General features: G+C 39.9%; 1 protein-coding gene across 4 annotated transcripts in view; it reads left to right on the top strand.

The window, feature by feature from the left end:
• Positions 1–2184: 2184 nt before the first annotated feature.
• The window catches only part of PIK3C3 (phosphatidylinositol 3-kinase catalytic subunit type 3), a 77710-nt gene continuing 68071 nt past the window's right edge, over positions 2185–11823 (top strand). The window contains exons 1-5 of one of the 4 annotated variants that reach the window (XM_063422478.1): positions 2185–2352; positions 4404–4592; positions 5085–5228; positions 7460–7589; positions 11345–11431. In XM_063422478.1, the coding sequence (XP_063278548.1) occupies positions 2285–2352; positions 4404–4592; positions 5085–5228; positions 7460–7589; positions 11345–11431 (618 nt within the window). In that variant the 5' untranslated portion in view covers positions 2185–2284. The remainder of the gene's footprint in view (positions 2353–4403; positions 4593–5084; positions 5229–7459; positions 7590–11344; positions 11432–11823) is intronic. The other 3 variants (XM_063422480.1, XM_063422479.1, XM_063422481.1) reach the window with 3 other exon arrangements.

Here is an 11823-nt window from a genome sequence, read left to right as displayed (position 1 = left end):
AATCTAATTTTTCCTGATAAAAAAATCATACCAAAACAAGCACACACATATGAATGTACTTATTGTTTCTGCACAGAGACATATATTGCTTAACTTTAAAACAGTGAGATTTATTTGTCTTTTAATTTTTTGCAGGTTATGTTTTATTTTTTCTTCACACCCAAGGAGAAAAGTATGTTTGTTTATTCCTGTTATGGAAAGCAGAAATTTTATGAAAAAAAAAAATCAGGGATGGAAGCAAAGTAACAAACAGAAGTTATCAAAAATTATGAGGCAGGCAACAAATGGCAGCTGCCAAGACTGTTGAAACTGTAAAAGGGATGAGAAAGTGGGGATTTCAGATAGAAAAGATGGATAAAACATACCTTTACTGTCCAGAGAAATTTGGCACTTAATTATACTTATGTTTTGCCCTCCTGATACAGGCGAGCATGGTAGTGCTGGAAAGCAAAGACTTCATTGTAATGACATAGATTCTAGATTATGGACTTCTCTAATTTCCTGTTTGTTTTGGAGAAAAAGGAAGGAAAGACCTTCTGGTCACAGTACTTGAGGGAGAAGAAAAAGTGTTGAGGTGAAAAAGTCCTCCTTCTCTCAAAATAAGTCTTGCTCCCCTGCTTTGGCCTCTTTCCCTCATAGCTGCTGACTTGCAGGAGAAGAGGACTAGTTGATATGTCCTTCCACATCCACCTGTTAAACCTGTCCTGCTGTGAAAATAGAAGAGAAAATACTGCTTCCAGGTGACAATTATCTCAATTATCTTTTTTTTTTTTTTTTTTTTTTTTTTTTTTTTTTTTTTTTAGTCTGAGCTGTGCTGTGAGGGAGCATCTGTCTGGATGCTTCCTTAGGACCAACAATGTTCTAAGTACAGTGAGCTAGAGCAAAATAACATTTTTTATACTTTTGCAGTATAAAAAGCAGTCCTGAGAAGTTCAGCAGCTATAGAGGATCATAAAACACAAAACTTCTGTTTGTCAGTGGTGGCAACTTTGCCTACATAGAGAGAATAAGTCTAGAAAAACAATGACTGTATGCGTATAGTATCTGCATTTTTATCACTTAAAGGTGCTCACAATCTGTGTTAATTCGCAAAACACTGGGGGTTTTGGGTGGGTTTTTTTGGTTTTTTTTTTTTGTTTGTTTGTTAGTTTGTGGTGGTTTTGTTTGGGTTTTTTTTGTTTGTTTGTTTGTTTGGTTGGTTGGTTTTTTTGTGTGTGTTTTTTCCTAATCATATATTAATTTACAGTATTTTAGTTGTGGGTAGTTTCTGGCTGCCTGTGCCAGATGTAGAATCATTGTGTGACCCCTGGCCTGGTGAAAACTATTTCCTTGAACTAAGATTATTTAACTTATATGAAAACTACTTAATTAATCATAAAAGAGGGGCTTTGCTGGAAAAGTTATTAACTCTGTATAAATAATGGTGTGGTTGGATGGGGCTCTGAACTCTGGGGGGAGCCCTGGTCTAGAGATAGGTGTCCCTGTCCATGACAGGTGGTTGGAAATAAAAAGGCTTTAAGTTCCCTTCCAAGCCAAACTATTCTATGAGGGTCCAAAGGAGGGCACGAGAATTGTGAAAGGTCTGGTGGTGAATCCTTAAGAGCAGTAGCAGAGGTGACTTAGTTTGTTAAGCCTGGAGAAGACTGAGGGGACAATTGTGGTCTTAGAGATCCTTATGAGAGGAAGAGGAAGGGCAGGTACTGATCTTTTCATTCTTGCAACTAGCAATAGCATCTGAAGGAGTGGCATGAAGCTGAGTTACGGGAGGTTTAGGTTAGATTTCAGGAAAAGGTTTAACTTCCAGAGGGTGGCTGGGTACCGGAACAGACTGTCAGGGATGTGTCACAGCACCAAGCCTGAGTTTAGGAAGCCCTTGGGCAATGCTCTCAGTCACATAGTTCCTAGCATTTGGCTGGGACATCCTGTGCAGGGCCAGGAGCTGGACTCGATGGTCTTTGTGGGTCCCTTCAAATTCAGGATACTCTGCGATTCTGTGAGGCTGCTGCCAGGCGCCAATCCCTCTTAGCCCCCAGGGCCAGAGAAGCCATCTGGCCGCCGCGCTGCCGCCTCCCCGCCGCGCCGCGCATCCACGGCGCGGGCCGGGGCGGAAGAGGGGACGCGCTGGCGGCCGCGGTCCGGCGGCCATTTTGGTCAAGGGCCGGCAGCGCTCCTTCCTCCCTTACTCAAGATGGCGGTGGCGGCGCATGCTCGGAGCGCGGCAGGGGAGGCCGGCGCTGCTGCCCGCGGCCGCTGAAGGGGCGGGCGGGGAGTAGCGGCGGCGGCCATGGGCGAGACCGAGAGGCTCTATTATGTGTACAGCTGCGACCTGGACATCAACGTGCAGCTGAAGATGTGAGTGAGCGGCGTCGGGGCTCAGTGGGAAGCGGTTGCTGCCGCCCTGGGGTCGTACCGGGCTGTCCGCCCCTCGGCGGTGTGCGCTAGTGCCACAGCCCGGGGGTGCCCGTGGGCAGGCGGTGCTGGCTCAGCTCAGGGTGCTGCTTCCTTGCCAGCGTCCCGGCCCGCGGGGAGGCGACGGGACGGGGCGGGCGAGAGGCCGGGCTGAAGCTGTGCTGCGAACGCGTCTCAGGTGTGCCACGTCCCCAAGTGCTCCAAGGCAGCGATTGTCAGTGCAGGCTCCCATAGCCTCTCACCTGTCATGAAATCACAGATTGGTTTGCGTTACAAGGGACCTTTAAGGCCTATCCTGTTACACCCCCTGACATGGTCAGGGTCACCTTCCACTTCCCCAGGTTGGTCTCAGCCCCGTCCAACCTGGCCTTTAACGCTTCCCAGGCATGGGGCAGCCATAGCTTCTCTGGGCAACGTGTGGCAGTGCATCACCATCCTCACAGTAAACATTTTTTTTTCCTTGAGCTACTCTGTCTGAAGCCTCCCTCCCCACCCGCCCCCCCCCGCCTCCCCGCCCTGTCACTACATGTTTTTGAAAATAGTCTTGCCCATTCTTTCGTGTAAGTTCCCTTCAGGAACTGGAGGGCCACCACTGTGTCACAGCTCACTCCTGAATGTTAAGGGAAGGAGATAAAACAGATTACACTCTTCCTGCTTGTTTCCATGCCGCTATGAAAGCACGGTGCTCTTAGTGGGGTGTTTTACTGTAGGAAGATCCAGGTGCTGCAGCATGTAAATATATTCCTAGCTTAGCATGTGGAAGCACTTTTGTTGAAGCTGGCATTACTATACAGTGATGTAATTATTGGTTTGTTTTTAAATTACTTTTCTTCATCACAGCAATGAGAAGTGTGGCTGATTCTCAAATGTAGAGTACCCAATGGTGGTGCATTAAAATACTTTACACTTTTCTAGCAAACTAACTTGGAGAAGCTTATTAAGGGTTGTTTAACTTCTGAAAAGATGATGGTAGTGGAAAGTGGCCTTGCGCATGACAAGAGTTGGAACTGAATGAACTTTAAGGTCTCTGCCAGCCTACACTATTCTGTGCTATCAGGAGTCAGATTCATGTGACCTCTTTGACAGTTCATTACACCAAACAAAATTAAAACTGGCTTTGTTTGTTTGCTTTAGCACACAGAAGTGTATGTCATCCTTAGACTGTGCAGTGCCAGTTCTATGCAAGTGACATGTTCATTTACTCTGAAATGGTATTCTGGAAGCAAATAGATTTTTTGTTTGGTGAAGGATTGATCTTACATGTTTTCCTATCACCACCACTTCAATTCTTTTTTTTTTTTTTTTTTTTTTTGGTTTAACTTGTGAGTCGACAGCCATATCTAATGTGCATGACTGTTTTCATTGTAGTATAGCTGAAGCCTGAGAAATTCCATCAATTCCTCTTAACAGTAACATTGTGCAGAGTGCTGCAAGACTTCAACCAAATTTTATTTTAACAGTCTGTTTAAGTGAACTTTATTTTGTTCTGGATTTGAGAGATGATTGGCTTCCAAAACTAGTAATACATTTAATAGATCTTAAAAATTAAGATTTACTTATCATAGTTCTTTTGGGTTTTATTTTTCCAAATAGTATCTGATGTTTCTTTTGTCTTTTTTAATAATAGCAGCATATGTCTTCTCATTTATTGTAGCCCTACTTAAAGTCTGCCTGAGAATCCACAGGTTGTACTAGAAGAAGTTACCTCATTTTGAAAGACAAACAAGTAATTCTTGCCTTCCCTGCTCTTCCCCCCACCCTGCCTAAATCGGTACAGCAATACATTCTGTGTTTGCTCAGCATTTCACATCCTGAGTTCCTCCCTGGTGTTTGAGTTTCACTACAGGCAAGTAATGCAAAGTGAGAATAGCCTTAATACTGGGTAATCTAAATATAAGCTATGGAAAGGCAATAGGATTTCAACTATGGATAGAATAAATTCTGGTTTATTAATGTTTTCTCCTTTTCCTCCTCCCCTACTCTCTCCCCTGTAGAGGAAGTCTGGAAGGGAAAAGAGAACAGAAAAGCTACAAAGCGCTCTTGGAAGATCCTATGCTGAAGTTCTCGGGACTGTACCAAGACACTTGCTCTGACTTGTATGTAACTTGTCAGGTGTTTGCAGAAGGGAAGCCTCTTGCTCTTCCAGTTAGAACTTCCTACAAGGCTTTTAGCACTAGATGGAAGTAAGTGGCTTGCCTTTTCTTTCATATTCCTCATAGTTAGTGGCATCCTGTATTTGTTTCTGTCAGAAAGATTTGTTTTCTGTTGTAGTCTTCAAAATGGCTTATGTTTCTTCAAGTGTCCTTACAGTTAGTGTTATCCAGCCAGCACAAAACCAACCTTTTTGTGTAGAGGGGAAGCGATAAAATTGGTTTTTGTGTCTTTGGGCATGTCTTGCTACTTAAGTAACTTCTGGTGCCTGGAGTGATACATTTTCACTCTGTTCCTCACAGCCTGATCCTTGCTACTCAGTGGTCAAGCCAGAATATTTTTTCTTTTGGTCTGTAGCGTTTTGGTCACGCTTCAGACATGTCTTTGAATGATTAAAGCCCATAGGAAAATAGTCCATCTGCCCTAAGAAATTTTTATTCTGAGGAGGATCTGGGTTGTGTAAACTAATAGAGAGTAACTTGAATTGTGAAGCTTTATGACTAATAAGTAGTGTTTCTCTGCAGCTGGAACGAATGGCTGAAACTGCCTGTGAAGTATCCAGACTTGCCTCGAAATGCTCAGGTGGCTCTGACCATCTGGGATGTGTACGGACCTGGTAAAGCTGTTCCTGTGGGAGGAACAACAGTCTCACTCTTCGGAAAATATGGGTATACTGCTTTTTCTTCTCTGGTGCACATCTGAAGCTCATCTGTGAATAGTGACGTAGCATGGGCTGTGAGAGAAGTTTTAAAATATTTTCTAAACTAGGCTAACAATTCCATGTTTGAAAAATCAGATACATAGGTGATTTGCTCCACTTATTCCTAAGTATAATTTCACACTTGCTGCAGTGTTGTATAAAAGAAGTCTTTTGTACAACATCTCTTTTTTTCTTCTTTTCTTTTTTTCTTTTTTTTTTAATCTACAAGCTTGGATTTTAATATGGCAAATGCTGAGATCACTTTGCATCTACACCCTTGAAATGCATGGATGCCAGTACTGATTACTTTAAAAAAAATTTAATTGGCTTGCAATTAGGCTGTGAATGTACTGTTATTTATAGGGAGTAAAATCTCACTCAGTAAATCAGCTCTTTTCAAAGCTGTTATGCTAAGATCCAGTATAAGATGTGTTCAGTAAATTTGTAGATGGTGAGACTAAGGTTGGAAGGATCACAAGCGTGCTAGAAGGATCTTACCCAAGGGCAGAGAAGACTGAAAAAAATAGGTTGTGGTCCAAGGAAGATCATGAGGCACAGGTACTCTTTCGCAGTTGATTGTTATCACCTACAGAGTAGGGAGCAGCTGCCCAGGAAAGCAGAGGAACAGGCTTGTAATTTTATTGAGTCTTAAATTTTGTGTGTTTCCATGTCGTGGTGCTCTTGTAAAATGGGTAGACAACATTGACTACATAAATGGTTTACAAGTATGTGCATCACAGACACTGCTGTACGCTTTGGCTTTCCTGTTCTTATCCTTTCCTTTTTCACTCAGCTGGGATGTGTTCTATTCTTTCGAACCAACTTCGGACAAATTTCACTCAATATGGGAGTCTGTATCATTGAATGTCTAGTCAATAGGTGTGGTGGAGGAAGTGTTATGCTTAGTCAGGCTGAAAAAAAAGAATGTAGTAACATTTTTCTAGTGTGTACATACCGCTGGAAAATGGGGAAAAATAGTCTGTTTTGTCTTGCCAGTGAATGAGAAGTAATAAGGTAAGACTGAAGTGCAGGAAAAGTTTAGATTATCATTAGGAAAGGTGTTCTAATGATGCTTGAATGCAGAAAAGTGACTGTAGAGAGGTAGGTTGTATCTCTCTTATTGAGGATACTGCTTTAACAAAAGAAGAATTGCATTGCCCTAAGGCAAAAATTTGAACTTGATCAATTGCACTGTGCTTCAAAGACTGCTGGTAGCTGTTAAAACATTAAAACACAGTACCTGGAAAAAGATAAAAATAAATTTCATCTATAAGTCTTATTTTCAGCATGTGGAACTTGGGTGAGTAGATAGAGAGAAACCAACAAAAAAGTTTTGAATTTTGTAGTTTTTAAATGAAAACCCTTGTAGTAGTATTCCACAAAGTGATGTGTAAATTGAAGGTCAGATGGTCTTTCTAATTGTTTTTTCTCATTTTTAATGGTTCATTTATAAAATGTTCCTGTCAGTTGCGTTTACCTGAAGTTGTTAGAATTAAGTGATCAGCTCGTACTGGCAAAAGTAATGCACTTGATTCCTTAGGACATCTTTTATGGGTGGATCAGCAAATATGCAAGGTATGCAAGGTTTTGCAGAGAAAAGATGTGGTCAGTTATGCTGCTAAGTTCTGTTCACTGCATACTTTCAATTACCAATTCAATTTCAAGCACTGACAGAGAAAGGGATGTTTGGAGAGTTGTGGTATTTTTTGCTTGGTGTGTTGGTTTTTTTTATTTGGCAGCTCAGAAGGCTGCTTTATGTCGATTGACCTTCAAATACAACTTATATAGCTTTTTAGTTGATTTTTTTTATACTGGCGGACCTAGGGTTGCTGTTATAATTTGCAAATCAAGAGGGATGCTTTCTGCTTCATTACAAGTAATAAAACTATGAAGGTCGAACGTTTGCCTCAGTTTGTGCTTGTACCACCCCACTGACTTTGGGAATTACCCATTTTTCTTCCACTTGCTGAATAAGTTATCTCTGACTTCCCAATTTTCCTCTAAACTCCATGTGCCAGTAAAATAAAGGCTATAGAGAGCACAAGGTAGAAGGTGCTTTTGCAATAGAGTTCAATTATGCAATTTTGTTATTTCAGCAAAGGAAGCCACTTCATTTTCTTGCAGCTGTTGCTGAACTTTGATTTCTGACAGCTGTATTATTTTGAATTTACTGAAGTGATTCTACATTTTTCCCTGTAGTATGTTTCGACAAGGAATGCATGACTTGAAAGTCTGGCCCAATGTAGAAGCTGATGGCTCTGAGCCCACCAAAACTCCTGGGAGAACCAGCAGTACAGTCTCTGAAGATCAAATGAGCCGCTTGGCAAAGGTAATGGAATAGCAAGTAACCTTTAAAATGTATATGACAAGCACGCACTTTACTGGAGAGAAATTAGGACACCTTCCTGTGCTGTTTTGTCGTGTGAGAGCTCTCTTCCTTTGGTTATTTAGGTGTTTCATAGGATTTATACAAAGAAGTTAATTGCTTCTGAATTTTTTATTTTTTTGGAAAGCCTTCTAATACACATAGCATTCTGTTGGAACAACTTAAAATCTAAATTCTTTGTAAAGAATGGAAACATGAATATGCCTTAAGGATGCTTAAAGGCAAAATTCCATCAGATTTAATAAGAGCATCTCCAAACACTGACTTGTGGGGACAGTCTGGTTTCTTTCAGAAGCCATTCGTTAGCTTTGAGGCTGTGTGGTGTAGTGTTCAGAAGTGTATGACATACCTCTACATTAGAAAGAACTTGAGTAGAACTGCAAAAATTAACCCAAGTTTCATTCATTTAAACTCATGAATATGTATATTAGTATTTTCGCCTCTGAGCTTTTGATGGCAGAGTATATTCTTGCCATCAAAACTACTGGAATTGATCAGCTGTTTTACTAGGTGATCTCTGATTATTCAGGAAAACTTACCTCAAACTTTCCAAACTGCTCAGTCCACTTACTCAGTGAGCTTTCCTCTTGATCTTGGTCTCCCAGGTTTTATACAGACCTTCATGAGACTCTCAGTGAAAGATAGAACCGTTTTCTCATCTAGGGATTTATGACAGTGATAAATTAACTTCATTTAAGGGTCAAAATTTTACTAGTGCCGTTTGCACAGAGTTTATAATGAAAAGCTCATTTAAAGCCAGTGGTGCCCCGTTTCTTGCTCATAGTAGAATAAATGCCCTCTGGCCTAAGGAATCTCTGTAGTGAGACACTAAATATCAAGTCTTATTTCCAGTTCTGCACATGGTTAAATGATAGATGCAGTGGGTTTCTAAGAAAAGTATAGAGTGTTGGCCATCCCTTTCATCTTAGTTCTGTTATGCAAACATTACCATTCACTCTTTCTAGCTCAGCTTTCTCCACAGTTGTAGTTAGTGGCTAGTAGAAAACTAGTACCATCGCTGCCCTTATTCTCTTCTGAAAGCTGTTTTAGGAGATGCTAATTTCTGAAAGAGGAGTGTTTTCACTGATATTTTGTTGTGGTCCTTTTTATAAAACCGTTTTACCATCAGATGCTAGGGAAATTAGTAGGGTTTCTAGGTAGTGTGTCTATGGGAGCTTTCACTCACACAGCTGTTTACACAGGAGAAGAGGTTCTTGTGATGTGTCACTCCTAAACAGCCATTGTTCAAACACAATCAGTTTTTCTGTGACTTATTCATCAGTTTCTGAATGCCTCTTCATGCTACTCTGTCTGAAGTTATATTTAAATGTAGGCAAAAGGACTATACCTTAGGTACATACTTGGCAAGTTTGTGTGGACTTTGTTCTTGTGGTGTTGTTTGTTGTTGTTGTTTTTCTGTTTAGTGAACAGACTTGTTAAATAAACAGAAAAAATAATGTTGTGCTATTGATTGATATCTGGTACCAGAGCCCAAACTAGAGTCCTCCAGATAACAGGTAACTTTGGAGAAGAGCATGTGGAGGATCTTTTCTCCATCTGAAAGATAACTTTTCTTGACGTGCTTCTGAGTTTATGTCTGTATGTGTTTTTTGTTGTTATATGGAATTTGTATAAAACCAGTGACTAGGGGGTCAAGGAGTTGCATCCTTTTACCTTAAATAATTGATACTGTGGCAAGTCTCCCCTTTCATGTTGAGGTGCCATATGGTTATGCTCTCATGAAGCACATTAATGGTGCTAGTAAAAGTGGTACTGATGAAAAAAACATGGCTTTTTGCATTTTGGAGGCATTGTGAATGCAGATTTTTTGTGTACTAAGGAATATTAATGAGAAGAGTGTGGAATATTTTAGCATGCTCAAACATGATTGACAGAAGATGTTTCTCTCATGAGTAATGTGTTAATTTATTCTACTTAAAGTACTCTTAAGTTCTTTTTGATCCATTTATTTCCCTCACACCTTCTTTAGCTGAATGAAATTAGATAATAATAATAATATTGAGATACTATCTAAAGGGATGCATCTTACTTAGTATCAGATGATGAATGCTTCTTTCTCTGAAGGGGATACACTAGTTCTCTCTTATTTTAAACTTCAAATATTAATTCAAGACAACAGTTCTTCATGTGTTTTCGTATGCTCACGGTTCTTACAGGTCTTGTATACAGACCTAATTAATTGCTGTATTACAACTTTTTTCCTCTATTGGGGGGTTAAAAGGTTTAAAATATTAATAATTATCTTCTGAAACACACAAAATAACTTTTATTTTCTTTGTTGTCTAGTGCAGTGAACAAGAAAATTAACTAAGAATTTGTGACCAAGTGTTTTTCCCCAAGACTTTGATTAGACAGACTTTAGCCCAACATCATTGTGCCTGTACTATTAGACATCAGTTTAGTCAGGATTTGAGAGAGAATAATGAAACAGTACAATTGGTGCAAACTCTTTATTTCTCTGTCTTCATAGTCACTTTTATTTTCAGTTTATCTGTAGTGCTAAGCTATGGAAGGTCTAGGGCATATCTGACAGACTGTGCAACCTGGACAGTGTATCCCAAGTCTTAAATCTTTTGTGTTGTTTTTTTGTACTGATACCATCTCCAGTTCTGTATGAAAGCAGCAGGCTGCTGTTATGTTGTCAAGCATCCAGTCCTTTTATCCTGCTGTCCTAGGTCTCTGTATATTATCTGTGCTCTGGCTGGGCAAGAAGTGACAGTTGCTGTCACTGTATGGCCTGTTCACATTCAGATGCTCATGGGTGAGCAGGCTGACCACAGAACAAAGTCAGTGAAATAGTGTTTGTAACCTTTCCCCTAATAGGAATAATTTTGAGGGGTCTCTTTGCTAGCCATTTTCTAGACAGATACGAATTTCTTTGAGAGATGAAGGAACTTCATGTTTTCTAGTCCTTCTGCATCTCTTGCATTCTGCAATACTTATTGATTTTTTTTAAGAACACTTGTCATTTCTTAGCAGCCGAAAAGGCAATCTTCATATTTGTGCGGTCTGCTGCTGGATGTTTCATAAACAATTGTGTTAGTGTATCTGAAACTACAAGTACTATATTCTCATCTTATCTTCCATTCTTAATGAATCCCTTAAACAACGTTCTTGCTATTGCTACAGCAACTTGTAAACATAGGAATAAAACTTGAGCTACTTACCTGATGACTGAGAGAGAAAGCAAGCGGTCTATGACTTTAAGATCTCCAGTTGATCCAGTTATAGTCCCAGTCTGGAAACCTGTTTAGGTAAGGCTGACACAGGCAGAATTATACAGTATGGCTAGTTTTTGAAATACTTTATTTTTGTTTGGCTTGATGAGTTTTACTATATGAAACATAATACAAAAAATGGAATGTGTGTGTTACGTGACTTTAATTAAGAAATAGGTTCTGGTTTTTGCTATGTTAAAAATGGTGGAAAGGTGATGTGCTTGGATAATTATTATGGTCTTTGCTAGTATTGGTATTTAAGATGGTAGACTTATTTTTGTGGCATGGTTTGGCTGTTTACCAGGTGTGTACTATGTTACTATGTGTATGCTGTACAAGATGATTTTTTTCAGCTCCTTTATTCGTTTTCCTCTGATATCGTATTAGTATCTCTGTTATAACTGGTGTTCTTTTTCTTGCTCTGAGCAATTGAAATGTTATTGTGTTTTTTTCATGCAGCTCACCAAGTCTCATCGGCAAGGTCACATGGTGAAAGTGGATTGGCTGGACAGACTCACCTTTAGAGAAATAGAAATGATCAATGAGGTGAGTTATTGTACATTGTATTTGGAATTTTGGGGAGTTTTATCATGCTAATATGAACCTTCACTTGTTTAGGAGACTTAACTCTTAACTTCTTGGGTTTCTTTTCTTCAACTGCGAGTGCCTATTGTTATAAATGCCAGGTAAATTTATACAGCTTTATAATTTTCCAATTTACCATAAGAACATGAATTAATCATCTCACGTTTTTCACACTATGGTAAAAGAAAAAGTAATTCCTTTGGAAGCTTAAAGTTAATTTTAGTGTAGCAATAACGAGAATCACAGAACAGATTGGTTTGCAAGGGATCTTTAAAGGCCATCTAGTCCAACTCCTCTGCAATGAGCAGGGATATCTTCATTTGGATCGAGATGCTCTGTCAAGGCTGACCTTG

The sequence above is a fragment of the Prinia subflava genome, chromosome Z (assembly GCF_021018805.1).
Source record: "Prinia subflava isolate CZ2003 ecotype Zambia chromosome Z, Cam_Psub_1.2, whole genome shotgun sequence".
In the NCBI taxonomy this organism is placed as follows: domain Eukaryota; kingdom Metazoa; phylum Chordata; class Aves; order Passeriformes; family Cisticolidae; genus Prinia; species Prinia subflava.
Note: the sequence above shows the minus strand (reverse complement) of the source record. Positions and strands in the feature narration are given on the sequence as shown.